At 41.4% G+C, this 14,228-nt stretch overlaps 1 protein-coding gene across 1 annotated transcript in view; it reads right to left on the bottom strand.

The window, feature by feature from the left end:
* The window catches only part of LOC123980646 (protein kinase C epsilon type-like), a 78,771-nt gene extending 64,980 nt beyond the window's left edge, over nucleotides 1-13,791 (bottom strand). The window contains exon 1 of the mRNA XM_046065161.1: nucleotides 12,580-13,791. Coding sequence (XP_045921117.1) covers nucleotides 12,580-12,927 — 348 coding nt within the window. The 5' untranslated portion in view covers nucleotides 12,928-13,791. The remainder of the gene's footprint in view (nucleotides 1-12,579) is intronic.
* Between the last annotated feature and the right edge of the window lie 437 nt (nucleotides 13,792-14,228).

The raw sequence follows: 14,228 nt of genomic DNA, 5'->3' as shown, positions 1-14,228 counted from the left end.
TTCCCTTCTTTCTCTGGGAAGTAAACTTGGACAGTGAAAACAGGAAGTAGGGCCTACCGTGTGACTCAAACACACTGCCGCTAATATTAGACTCGAACTCACACATACACACACACACTCGGCCCTGCCCCCGTTTCCTTCAGTCCACAGAGAGGACACCCCTCTACTACAGCCTTCAGGGAAACAGGGTCAAGAAGAAAACAGGCCTGAGCTCTTCCTCCATTCTGTCTGTATGAGAGTTTACAGAGGCTCCGGAAACCAAACTCGACTGAAATGTAAACGTTGAAGTGCCTTTGAGCAAGACCACAAACCATAACCAAGTCCAGAATCAACACGCAGGACAGTGGTGAGAGTCATTTCAGATCTTTAACTTAAGCTAAAGTAGAAATACCACAGTGTACTTCAACTTACCAGCAAGGTGTACTTCTACATATCTAGCATTGTTTGATCATTACTGATGTATTCAAATGTAAACAATTTAAATGTTGTAGCTGTGGCTGAGGAAGTTAACTACAATAACTTTACAATCTTTTGGTATGTTAAAATCTGAATCTGCAAAATTACTAATAACTTTACTTGTTGAATAAAAGTCGTGGAATATAAACTACAATATTTTCCTCAAGAAATGTATTGACGTAAAAAGTAGAAGACATCGCAATACTCAACTAAACAACAAGTACCTTAATATTTTACTTAATTATAGAACTCCAGTAAAAGTACTGAGTTGCTTTTGCACCACTAGTAAGAGTTCACTGTAGATTAGGAAACCAAACTAGAGTAGGCATGAAGGATTTGAGAAAAATATTTAATTTGATTGTTCTAATCAACACTGTTTTTGTGTTTAGTACAATTATTGTCCATAAAATATAAACAAGGAAGGCAAAGCTTGATGATTTTTACAAAATCTTCCTAAAGCTACTTAAGGAGGAAAAAGGGGAAATGTTGTGGTAGCAGTGGGAAATCTGAATGAAATCCTTTATCATAGTATTTTCCTGCTCATTCTTTTGCAACAATGACCACAGTACACCCACATATAACAAAGGGTTAGCTACTTGGTATAAACTTCTTATTCCGCTGTTGTACAACCAGAGTCCATAGCATTTTAGTATTTTATGTATTTTGGTCTTGTATATATGTCTGTCCTCTGTCTATGTGTCTGCGGAACCAATTGCCCTACGGGGGCAAATAAAGTTTAAAAATGAATTAGAATATATATAGAAACGTTACCTTTCAACCCTACTAAGGGGTTAACCATTTAATTTACATATAATAAAAATTGTAGCTCCTGCTGTTTAAAACTTGTTTCAAGTTTTTTTATAATGGTGTTCGTATTGACCGTGCAGCCCCAACAGAAAATGTCCTGTTAACGTGTCTTATAGCAAGACAGGGAACAAATACCAGGTTCAGAATCAGTGCAAAAAGCTGCTCTTGTGCTTTGACCTTTCTGGTGCATAAATGTCTCAACAACAACGCACAAACGCTTAATTACAATCTGCAGTGAGACAGGGGAGTACTCTACATTCTTCGGATGACTGCAGTACAGTAACTGCTACAGTGATGGGGGGGGTATTAACATGAAACATGTTGAGTGTCACACTTTTTAACTCATAAGTGAAGGCTGAAATTGTTTTTCTACATCCCACGTCAGCTCCAGCTGCTGAACCACCACGATCGTTGACACTTGTACCCGCAGGACAACCACACAGTAATCTGGCTTTGTCACAGTTGCGACACCACACTAACAGTGTTACAACCACAGCTGGTAACACTAACGCTGGCAAAGAGACCACTGGCACTGAAGACTGGGGATGTGTTCAATTCAGCTGTTTGTTTAGTCTATCATTATTATAAAAAATGTCTGACTTATAATTGTGAGATGAAAAATTGAACATGCCAATCACCAGCTCACAGAGCCCGAAGTCATAATTTCAAATTGTTTGGTTTGTCCAAACAAGAGCCCCAAATACATTCAACTTCCAATTGACAAAGAAAAGCAGCAAATCTTCACATTCAAAAAGCTGGAACCGGTAAATGTTTGCCATTTTACTTTGAAAAATGATTGACTGATAATTAAATATGTTGTTGATTATTAAAATGAGTAACTTTGATTATGAATGTGACAATGTGCGCCAAACTTCTCTCCTTGAGGCACAGTTTGTGTTGGATTTAATGCAATTTCTATACTCCATATCACTGAACATCTCAATGCGTTTGCTTTGCTGACAGAAAATCTGTTGTTGCTGAGGAGAATGTCCCGAGAAAATGAACAAAGCTAGGAGACTAACGGCATATTTAAAGGACCATCAGACAAGCCTATGCGCTGCATTAAAAAGATTGCGCATTAAATGATGTTCTATACAAGCGGTGCGGCTGCACAAGATCGCCTTTCACCAAGGTTTCAGCGACTGGCTCGCATCTGTTCTACCTGTGCCACCAAGCAAAAAGAGGAAAACAGACATGATTTTTTATTGCAATACCTGTAAAGTATACATGCTGTCTGCAAACTTGAGGCCTCACCAGACCTTGGTAGTAGAAAAATAACACAAAACATATCTATAATTTATACAAATCCACTTTATCAGCTGCTGCCTGAATCCATCCGGTGACTTAGAATAAATGTTAACATGGTACAACCTCTACAAAGAGCGCTCAAATCACACTTATAACATCATCAATACTGACATCGGAGAGGGGGGGAAGGACAGTGGGAGAAAGTTCAGATGGAGAGAGATACTGTACAACAGAGAGAGAGAGACAGACGAACAAGTGGTTACATATCAAGGTATCTATGCTCGTGCATTGTTTGCATCACTGTTTGATTACACCTCTTTGAAAAACAATCAATTATGTAAAGTATCTCTTTCGACCCGAGTGTGACAACGTGGGATGTGTGTTGAGAGGGAAGTACTTGTGTGCAGGCCACTTAGTCTGGTGAACTTTTATTGAAATCAGCTATGAGAAGAGCTGTGACTGAAATATCACTGAACACAACAAATGGTCTCCATTCTTGTCAGCTTCTTCCCCTTCCTCTATTTCTCCGGTAGGTTGTCAGGTTGATGGGGGTTGATGTGAAAAGACAATATGAGCATGAGGCACAGACAGAGGAGAAGGGAGGCTTTTACATTTGCGACTGTCATGGTTTTAAAGGATGGAATTTACATGTTGTCACATCAATGCAACCCACACCAAGTTTCAGGTTTCTCTCTCAATCACACACCCACTCATATCCTGCAACACAATTACAGTATCGTCACACGAGTTCACCTGACATTGATTCCTGGTTTACCTGTGTTAAAATGTAAGAGATTTAAATTTAAGCCCAGACCTCCCTGGAGGTAGTCCTCCTGACCTGCTAAACTGATCTTAGCTGTGTGCTAGCTTGGATAATATAATTATATATAAACATTAATGCAGACATAATGTTCACTGATGGATTTTCCAACAAAAAAAAAAAGAAAATGTAATCAGGAAAGTTTTAACCGTAAAACCCATAAATTGTCACACCATACTGAAATATATACTGTTCATCATGTTAGCAAAATTACTAGATTTGATGTAAAGTATGGGCTTAAACTTGCAAAATTATTGGTATAGTCCTTTACAGTGCAAATGTCATATGCATCAAGGCTGTATGAGTGATTCAATTAAAACTGCAATTTCAAGACATACTGTTGTTCACACTTTCATACCTTCGACGCCTGCCTTTATGCAAGAAAAAAAAGAACATGCTTCTGAACAAATTGAGTAGAACTTCAACGTTTTATTAAAACGATACTGTAAAATCATCATGATGAAATCAAACTCTGCTGCCTCACCCGCTAGCTTACTGTAACTAACCCCGCTCATCCCCCTCACCCAACACCCTCTCTGTCTTCTTCCTGCCTCTCCCCTCACTCACTGCCTGTTGTGTAAAATCACTTGTTTTCCCACTCCTGCTTGACAAGTTCTAACAAGGTGCCTGCCTACACGTTAAATCACTGTTCAGAAGAGAGCAGAAATTCCTGAAAGCCTGAAATCCTATTTTATCTCAATTTAGAGTAGGAATTTAGCTATTACAGAACAGAATTCGTGAATGAAGAATTTCCCAAGTTAGGAATCATTTAGTTAGGATGGCATAGACTGTCCTACATTCAGAATAACTGCCAAGAATTTCAGCTGCATTGTTGTTATGTCTGTATGGCAATTACAATGAACTGGGAAGAAAACTACTGAACCGCCCTTCAGGCCGCAAATGGACAAAGTACTGTACCGTCAAGGTACAGTTTGCTCCTCCCAAGTGTGATCACTGTCCCACCTGGTGATGGAAATCATCCCAGTGTGTCCATTTTTTATTGTTTTGTCAGCTCAGTAACTGGTGGAAATGGAGGAAGCCAATGAAACCACAGATGCTGTCGTTTCGGCAAGTCCACTTTGAACTTCCGAAGCACTTTGCCCAGTCATTACACAAACATTTTCATACTGCATATTGCTTTTCTTCATGCCCGCTTGAAAAATTAGGTCAAGTTTCTGAGATGAGGCTTCACTATTTTGTGTGTGTTTGTGTGTGCGTGTGACTGGCTTGGCCGGTATCATTTTCTGCTGACAACCGGGCCGTGTAGAGACTTGCAGGAGAACAGTGACATTAAGACTTTTAGTCCATGAGACTCACTCTGGGTTGTTTTTTTTAAATTACCATGTACTTACAACTTAGGCTTAAGGTTTCTGTTCACACACTCCTCTTATCTGAATATCTCCAACAAATACCAAGTGATTTCACAGCTAGTGTTGATACTACCTGTAGATCTGGTGACAACAGATCCGTGCCACCTAAACTTTTTGTAGCCGCAAGTTTTGCATCATGAGAAAATGTTGAAATAGCCCCGACTCTAGCATGCACCGTTGCTTCACCACTATGTCTATGTTCTCTATGAATGCAGAGTTTGTCTGGTGAAGAATTCAGGTGCAAACAGTTTTTGTTAATTTTATGCTTTCCTTTCAAGTTGAATGAAGTTAATGACAGACAAAAGAGTGCCAAATTTAATGCTATCGAGGCTTATAGAATGAAATGTGATACAATAACAAGTGGGAAGGCACAGCTCACCTGAAAAAGTTCCAAATATAATCTTTGAGCTGAGTCACCTGTACTATTCTTATTTTATATACTGAAATGTCAGGATTCTTTATTTAGATGTTGTTATTTCCATTTTGTCCCTTTGACATCACAGCACTGTATACTGCAGCATTGCCATATAGCACTGGAGAAAATAATCTACATCTATTATTTGTGTTCTTGTCACTTTGTACAAAACATGATCATCATTCTCCTAAACAGATGACATATCCCTCTCTCATATTTGTATGGGAACTCACCAGATGCAAATCTGCCAACCTAGCTTGCGTCCAAAAATAACACATAAATCAAGCTTTGTATCCAGGAGCACTGTTTTACAAATTGGTTTTAGGCCAAGTGATTCTCCATCAACCTAATGGTAAAATTTAGTTATGATCTAATATTCCATTCACAATATCATCATAGATATATCATCTTTTTACAGTGAGATGTTCTCATTTTGAAAATGAACAACATCCTAAATCCTGACCTGACTGAACAGAAGATTAACATCTAAGAGAAATTAGGTTTATATTTGGGAAGAATAACTTTACTAAAACATTTATTTGTTGACTCTGGACCAACCAGAGTTAGAAACATTTCTAAGCATATCCCACAAATCCAGTGAACCTTTGCTAAAGCATGGTTAAGAATACAGCCGCGTGCGGCAATGATTGGAATCCAAGCCAGTCGCGAAAAACGCAACATTTGACATTTTCAGAGGGGACCAGACGCGGACGACTTCAGAGATTAAAGTGATGAAAGACTTTGGACTTTTAGATGATTGGGGAAACGCAAAATTGATTTTTGAAGCATCACCTTGAGATCAGAGAGTGTCATTATATGTACCTGATTACTGGGTAAAATGTTCAACCCACCTGCTACATTTTGTGTTTCCAAAATTTAAAGTTTAAGCTGCATAAACTATTTTTAGCAGATAAAAATAAGAAGAAAGTGTCACAGAATACAAATGAAATAGAGACCTTAGATTCACAAGGATCTGAACAACTTGAATATCAGCAAGTCTGACTCGGTCACCTGGGGATTTGACCCCCGGATCTGCAGATCTCCAGAGTAGGTGACTCATTGACTGAGCTACTGGTGAGAGGCTGTTTCTACACACCTTCTCACAAGTTGAGGTAGTGACGTCACATGTGCCAGACCCGGATAGTTTTGTCAGTTTAAACTTAAAACGCTTACAACAGTCAAGATGTTGGTGAGAAAATTCTGAAAAAAAATCACACATCATTCTGCTGATTTTGGGTGTGTTGTCGATTATTTTGGTGGCATTTGATCCAAAACTGAACTGTGTTTCCTCCCCTGTGTGCTCTCTCTCCCTCCTGAGCCCAGCCAACGACCCGCACCCGCACCTCATCAGCCACCTCGTCAGCCTGCCACACCTGCCAGTAGTCAACCTCATCCCTGCCTGTATTTCAACCCCGGTTCTCCACACCATTCTTGCTTGATCGTCGTTGCTCCTTACCCGGTTCACTCACTCTCGTCCTCTGTTCAGTCGGCCAGGCTCATCCTCCGGCCCTCTCCTCTTCGGACTTCCCCCACGGCGTCCTCCCTGTTCTCCCTCACCTCTTTGCTTCCCCGGCCCTCTGGTCCCAGTCTCCTCGGTTCCCCGTGCCTGTGTTTCCCCGGCATCCACCTCTCCCTCGACTCCAGTCCCTCACCCCCTTTTCTCAATAAAACCTGAACGTTGCATTTGGGTCCACTCTGTCCCCACACCACACCACCCGTAACGCTGTACAAGTTCCAGCAAGATACTGAATATCACTGCAGGCTGACCGTTTGACCGATCTGAAAACCCTTTGAAACGCTTGATACCGGCCATCTGGAGAACGACTGTCGAGTTTGGTAGCGTTTGAAGAAAGACTTGTGGAGATATAGATGTTAATTGATTGAGCATATTCTGAAAAAAAGTGACTGACTTCTGAATTGACCATAGGTTGCAGTGAGGCAAACGTTAGTCACATCAGTGGATGTGCTGAAACAATTTCAGCTCTCTAGGACATACAGATGATTTTCTTAGATTTTTTTTAATTTAGGAATGAGAAATGTCAAGAAATTTACATTTCTTGTAATAAGCCACGCCCACTTTGAACAATCATTACCAAATTTTATACATTAGCTGAGTAGTGACCCGAGATCATACAAACCGAATTTCGTACAAATCCATCCAGCGAATTACGAGGTATAAACTTTTTGAAAGTGTAGCGCCACCTAATGGAAGAATATCCCAGGACTGCTCAGCGAAGCTCGGGCCGAGCATCTGAGCAGACGTATCAAGTTTAATAGCTTAAGCCAATTTTGATTTACGGGCATTTATGTAAAATTGTATGTAAAGACACAAAAGTAAAAATTTATGAAAAAACTAAAACTAATTGACGTATCAAAATTCTTTTGATAACTTTTGATCAACGACGTCCGTAGATGATCCTGCCAAAGTTTCAGGTCGATTGGCGAAACTGTCTGGGACGAGTTCACAAAAATAGGTTTTAGAGAAAAGTGATAAAAAGTTGAAATTTTTAGAGCAGAAGACCTTTGGAGCAAAGATGAAGATGAATCCAGAGATTAAAATACTGAAAAAAGTTTGACTCTAAACAAAGCCGTTTTCGAGATAATTGCAAAAACACAAAGGTGATTGTTATAGCGCCACCATGAGGTCTATGAAGGCCTTTTTTTTTTTTTGCCTGAGTAGTGGGTGGAATTTGCAACCTATGTGCCAATTTTGGTGAGTTTTCGTCCAGCAGTTTTTTCTGCCCAAACACTTTTAGCTGAGAAAAAGAAGAAGAAAGAAAGAAGAAGAAGAAGAATCAGAACAAAACCAATAGGGCTCCAGCAGCTTCTTTGCTTGGATCCCTAATAATAAAAGGAAGAAACAGCGGCCAGACTCCATAGGCTGGATCTATACTGAGCTGTGTGCACTTCTCGCTCATGTTTTCCTATTTCCCTTAATCTCCTTTAACACATCTAATGGAAAGTTAGGTCAAAACTGTGAGACGCAAAGCCAACTGTCCTTGATATCAGCATCAAAACTAGATATATCTGTGTCATAACAACACAATGCTGGGTTTTGTGCCTGCAGAATGAATTATACAGCACAACTGGGTAGCTAAGAAGTTGTATTTTTGGAGAGTAAAACAGCACAGTAAACAACTATAAAAGTTGTCAGGCTTCATAATGACATGCAAGTATGTTGCTGAGAGCGGCACTCTGTCGCAGGCTGTAGAGTGAACTATCACTGCACTCATCCTTGTTTAACTGGTGCAGCAAAATAAGTCGCCCTAATGTCCGAATAGACGCAAAGTGGCTTGAACTGAAATATTAAAAACCTCATATTAAAGTTCTTATATTCATTCATGTCAAATTCAAAACTATAATTGCTGTTTTGGCAATACCTTCATCAGTGTGCAGACTTCAAAATCTCAGTCAAGACGGAGGTAAGGACTGTCAACCTGAAGGCCATTATCGTAAAAGGCACTTTCCTTTCGTGCTCAGATTCAAGGCTCTGGGCCTCCGTGGCAGCACAGAAGATGGTTTTATATGATACATGTTCATGTATTCTTTATGTTGATACGCTAACATGTCCCTTCCTAATCTGTAGTGAACACAGCGGATCCTTTTTCAGATTCATAAAGACAGTTGAATGTGTCTATGAATGATGACAGCATTTTCAAACATAGTGTTAACTGTCTTTTTGCTGCTGAATGATTACTTACTTATACTTCTTATAAGTCATGTTATGAAAACATTTAAGCACATTCATTTTAGCTGGCACGCTATCTACCTCGCTAGTGACTGACCCTGATCCAAGGCACTCAGTTCTGAAAGCTCTATCAATTATTTCCTCTCAGATTGCCTCTCTGTCCTGACCTGTTACCATCACATTAACACATCAAACCTCTGAACTCATGCTGAGCCACAGTCACAAGATAAGGTAAAAAAAAAAAAGAGCTAAATGTTAGCTTAGTGCTTAGCTAAACTTTAAATCTGTTTCCAAATTTGTACAGCTTCAGCCCACCAGTGGCAGCGCGGAGCGGTAAGAGTGAGAAAGGAGTGCGAAATCTTAGATTTTTACAGTACATGGTTTGTCTATGTACTATGTGACTACGTCATCCCGTCTCCCGTTGTGTTACTTTACACCAGACTTATTTATCACAAAGAAGATTCCGATTCATCCAGCATCTTGGTCCCTTATGCTGGCCGCACACTAGAGGATAACTGGGAGGATTTTGGGTCCAATTCGCCACTCCCAACAATAGCGGGGGCGTTCCCGAGCCGAAGCTGGTCGTAACAGATTCTCGCCCCGAATGATCCTGTAGTGTGAGGCGTGTACAGACATAATTATAACGTCCTCTGATCAGAAACCCGCAGCAGACAATAAGAGCGAGCTGACTGGAAAGTGTCACGAACGTGTTGTGTATTTGCTATTAAACATTTGGTTAATTCTGTCATTATGTCTGTCGTATCCCAAGATTTGATTTGAAGATTTGAAAATCCTCTAGTGTGCTCCCAGCATTAGATTTCATGAATGCTTGATTCACTGTAATGTCCAGGTGCTGAAATGTTCAGAAATGTGCTGCATCAGAGCTAGATGCATACAGTACACTGTGTTGTGGGATAGGTTTGAGGCTTTGGAGAAAAACTAGAAGACATAAACTTTAAGAGCTTCAGCAACTGCTCTGCTTGCTTTGGACGAAATCCCATTCCATGAGACTTTTCTCAGTAGCTTACATTATCATATTACTCACTGGGAAACTAAACTGTTTAGTTTCCTCAAGGTGATGTGAAGTTTTATTCTTCTATTAGTTATTCTTTGTCTGAGGTGACATAATTCATGATGCAAGTCAAGACATGTCCAACCTAGAATGCACATTGGCACGCCTTGCTCCTTCAAATAGAAGGTGCAAAGCTCTGTGGAGACAGACCTTTGACTTTAAATCAGTTAGAGCCCTTTAAAAAATCCAGGTAATTACTAAAGAATTAACTGTTTTGTCTAGGAAGTTTGGCAGGTGTCAACTCGACACACTACCTGTTTTTCACAAAAGCTAGAAGAAAACTTCACCAGGCTTTGATATAGTATGCTAATACAGTTACAGATATAACAAGCATAAATGATATTTAAACTCACCTCATCATCAGTGGCTACTAAGAGTCACTTTCAACTTCTAACACCTTTGGTCAAGAACTGAGTCTTTTACTTTCAAACCCTGAAAGATCACACAGCTCCAACAGCCTTGATTGTCTCTGGCCTTTACACGTCTCCCAATGTCTTGAAAAATCTCCGAAACACGGTTGGAGCTGGACTTTCTTTCCTCAAGCTGCCCTCCTCCTGTTTCATCATCTTCCCTTCTTTCATCTTGACCTCTCTCTCTTGCCCTCTCTCTCTCTCTCTCCCTGTTGCTAATGGACCTGATGGCCTCATCAATAATACACCCATACATGCGTCTGCTTCAGCTGCGTCAGACAACAATGAACAGCTTCTTCATGCTGCTGTGTGTGCGTTTTTGTGTGTGTCACGCGTGCGGCCTAACCACATCCACTCTCACCTCTTTTTGTAGCTGTACTGTGGATCACTGGTTTATCTAACTAGAGCACAACAAAGGTAACAGGATCTATATTGTCTGTGTGTGGTGTGTTTGTGTGTGTGTGTGTGTGTGTGTGTGTGTGTGTGTGCAGTGACTCATGTTGTGCATGTTGCAGGACAACGATGTTTGCTTTGCAGAAACCATGTATGTGCAAATATTAGGCTTTGTCCACGCCTAAAAGTCAATTTCAGGAATCGAACCAATACGAGGATGATGCATTGTTTAAGGCAAAAACTCAAACGGTCCAGAAATTGTAAACAAACGCCATGTGGTGTAAATGTTAGTCATAAGGTCAGCGTTGGGAAGTGAGTGGGCCACAACTGCAAACCCCGGCAACTTTGGTTTTCTTGAACTTTTGCTTGTATGTAGCATGTAGGGATATGCATTAATTCATTCATTCATATGGATTCTGTAAACATAAGATGCTTTTATGATAGGCCTTTATAGCCATTTGCATGGGCCAACTTTTTTTGCATGTTTGCAATCGATGCCCACTTACTTCACTGGTCCACTTTTTATGACAAATGCAAACAAGTCGTATATGATATGATCCATGATAAGACCGTATGATGCAGAGTTTCTTCCTCGAAATGTCTGCATTATTAAATTATTTAATACATGAGGCGTTCATCTGTGCTGTCCTCTAAAGTCTGCTGACCTTGGAGAGGTTTGTTGTCTTTTTACCCACTGACTGTATGACCAATCATCGAACAACATTTCCACCATTTGAGTTTTGCCTTTGTAAACGCAAACTGGGCCAGATGGAAAATGAATTATCCTCGCACTGGTTCCATTCATTCTTTTTAAAATACCTGTATGTTAGAGTGTGATGAAAGACAAAAAACAACCAAGGTTGGAGACACTCTCATACTCACAACTGCCCACAGACCAATGTGATGGAGCCGTATCGCGTCTCTTGAGTTCATTGTTTTGGTTTCACAACATGCAACTGTTTTGGTTCTCTGGCTTATAGAGAACCCCAGAAACTAATTAATGGTGCTTTAAAGACGAATGTTCAACGTACTGAAGAATAAATATAAGAGATAATGTCAATTTGTTTATTTATGGAGTCAATGTGACATTTTAAGTCAGTATTATGAGACACTATATCGTACTTATGTCTTAGTGAGTCAAAACATTGACGTAATAGCTCATAATAATGACTTGTTTTGATCATTTCTAACATATGCATCTCTTTTTCCTCTCCCTTCCATACAGAACACATGTTCCTGCTGGGAGGCTATCTGCTTGTAGGGCTGGAACGTTCTTCAATGTATTAATTAGGTGATCTACAACAAATTAATCAACCAATTTGGTGAGTGATTCATCTTTTATTAAGATGCTAAACATTCTGTGGTCCAAGCTTCTCATATGTAAGGCTGGGTTATGTGAAACAGCCCTGGGGCCCCAGACACTCAGAGGCCCCAAAAAGCATCCAGTTCTCGGGTGTCAGTTTGATTAAGTGCAGATTTGTTTAGAAATATGTGCCCACTCAAGTACAAAGTGAGCCCTGCTTTATTAGATAATCTTGTGGCCCTGCCTTATATTGTCAGAACCCATAGTTTAAAGATTTTTAGTTTATATGCTGCTCAGATGGTGCATGTTCCCAAATAAGGGGCCCAAAAAAATTATTTATCCTGAGGTCCCTAACAGTTCATTCTGACCATGCTTAAAGAGAGTCTCTGGTAAATTTTAGATGGTATTTTCACTATTTTCTTAAATTGTATTGGTCAACAGAATTTATTGATTAATTGACAACATGGCAATAATGAGGATAATAATTTGTTGCAGCCCTAATTTGACGTTTCAAGACTTAAGGGGTGTGAAGAGAGCCTACTTTTCCCACTATGAGCCCCACTGTGTGTGTTTCAGGATGCCGCATCTCTGCCTTACCCAGTCCTCGAAGTGCTTGCTGCCGTTGTGCAGGATGTCCTCGAACTGGATGATGCAGTTGGCCACGAAGTCGTCGTAGCCGATGGGCGCGTCGTGGAAGACGGACAGCTCGATTCTGCGGCCGTCGTGGACCTCAGTGGTGAACTCATCATTCCACGCTGGGCTGTTGTTCTTCTGCTTGGTGGAGGTCTGGCCCACGCGGGAGTCGTCCACGTTCAGGGCGATGTACGTGTCCAGGAGGAAGCTCTGGGTCTTTGGACCGACGGCGTGACGCAGGGACCAAGCCGTCGGTTTGAGGTCCAGAGCCTCGCAGATCTTGATCTTCAGCTGCCCGTTGAAGATCACCATGGTGGTGACGGCGACCCCTCGATACTTGATCTGTGACTTGATTAAAGGGAAACCACCCCCACCTTTCTCCTCAACCACTCCAAAACAATTAACTCCTGCAGCGGTGTGAATAACAGCTCTGTTCAACCGGTGGTCCTCCAGGCAGACACCGTGATTCTTCCAGTTCAACTATGAAGACGTAGGCCAATTTATTTATTATTTTGGTCTTAATTGTTTTTTTTTGGTTTACACTTGTCCAATATGCTACAACCACAACCCCCCCTCAAAATATAAACTGTTGCGACAGAGAAGCGAGCGTTAACCCGGGGGAGCTTAAAAGTGCACGGAAGAAACATGAACAGCCTCCAACAGCACCGAGTTAGCAGAAAACACACGAGCAAAGGCCCCAGATGTGGATCGGTCTGTCATGGTTATTACCTTCGAGGTATTAAAAAGCTCCGTTAACTGTAGCGGGGCAGCCTGGAAGCAGTAGCCTGCGTTGCATTGCACCGTGCGGTGCGTGGAAGGCTCCAGATGCCAGCTGGGAGTCTCCGCGGCGCATCGGGGATGTTCGAGCCGAACCGCTGCGACCAGACAGCGGCTGGTAACAACCGCAGCAGGGGCGGAGAGGAGGGGCAGATTCAGGCGGTAGGTGAGTGGGTAAAGCGACGATTCCAGCTGCTCCTGCACGGCCTGGTTTCAGCCACTGCGGTTGATCTTAACTTCCCGTGGACATACCTCTGGCTGCCTCCCCCCCTCGACACGGCTCTCAGTCTGCGTCTCTCTCTCTCTGGTGCAGGAAATGCGAAAAACACGTCAGATTTCTCGGAGTCTGGTGTGACAGACGGGGGAGTGAGTGCGACGCAACCCAGACTAGGGAGGTGTTTAGAAGCAGCGGGGCTGGGGAGATGCGAGGAGAGGAGAGGAGGAGAGAGGAGAGGGGGGACGACGGATAAAGTGGACAAATAAAACGCTTTACATTTAGGCTTTCACTTCCTACTGTTAACAACAAACTGTTGAAAATGCAGGAAAACAGGTGTGAAGTGCGACGTGAAGCCCATTCATCCACTCAATTAAGGCCAACTCCATAAAAGATCTTAGGGGATGAATGTAGGGATATGTGAGGCGTGCATGGAATTTCAGAGGTAACTGCATGCCATATAACTTATTAAAGAAATGGCCATAATGTGCAGCACTATGTTTGTATAGGTCTACAGTAAAAATAATTTATATACAGCTAAAACCATCATTATCTCTAAATTGATTACATATAGCAAAATGCATTCAAATCACCCTCTCTTGATATATATGTATAGCCCATA

The sequence above is a fragment of the Micropterus dolomieu genome, linkage group LG12 (assembly GCF_021292245.1).
Source record: "Micropterus dolomieu isolate WLL.071019.BEF.003 ecotype Adirondacks linkage group LG12, ASM2129224v1, whole genome shotgun sequence".
In the NCBI taxonomy this organism is placed as follows: domain Eukaryota; kingdom Metazoa; phylum Chordata; class Actinopteri; order Centrarchiformes; family Centrarchidae; genus Micropterus; species Micropterus dolomieu.
Note: the sequence above shows the minus strand (reverse complement) of the source record. Positions and strands in the feature narration are given on the sequence as shown.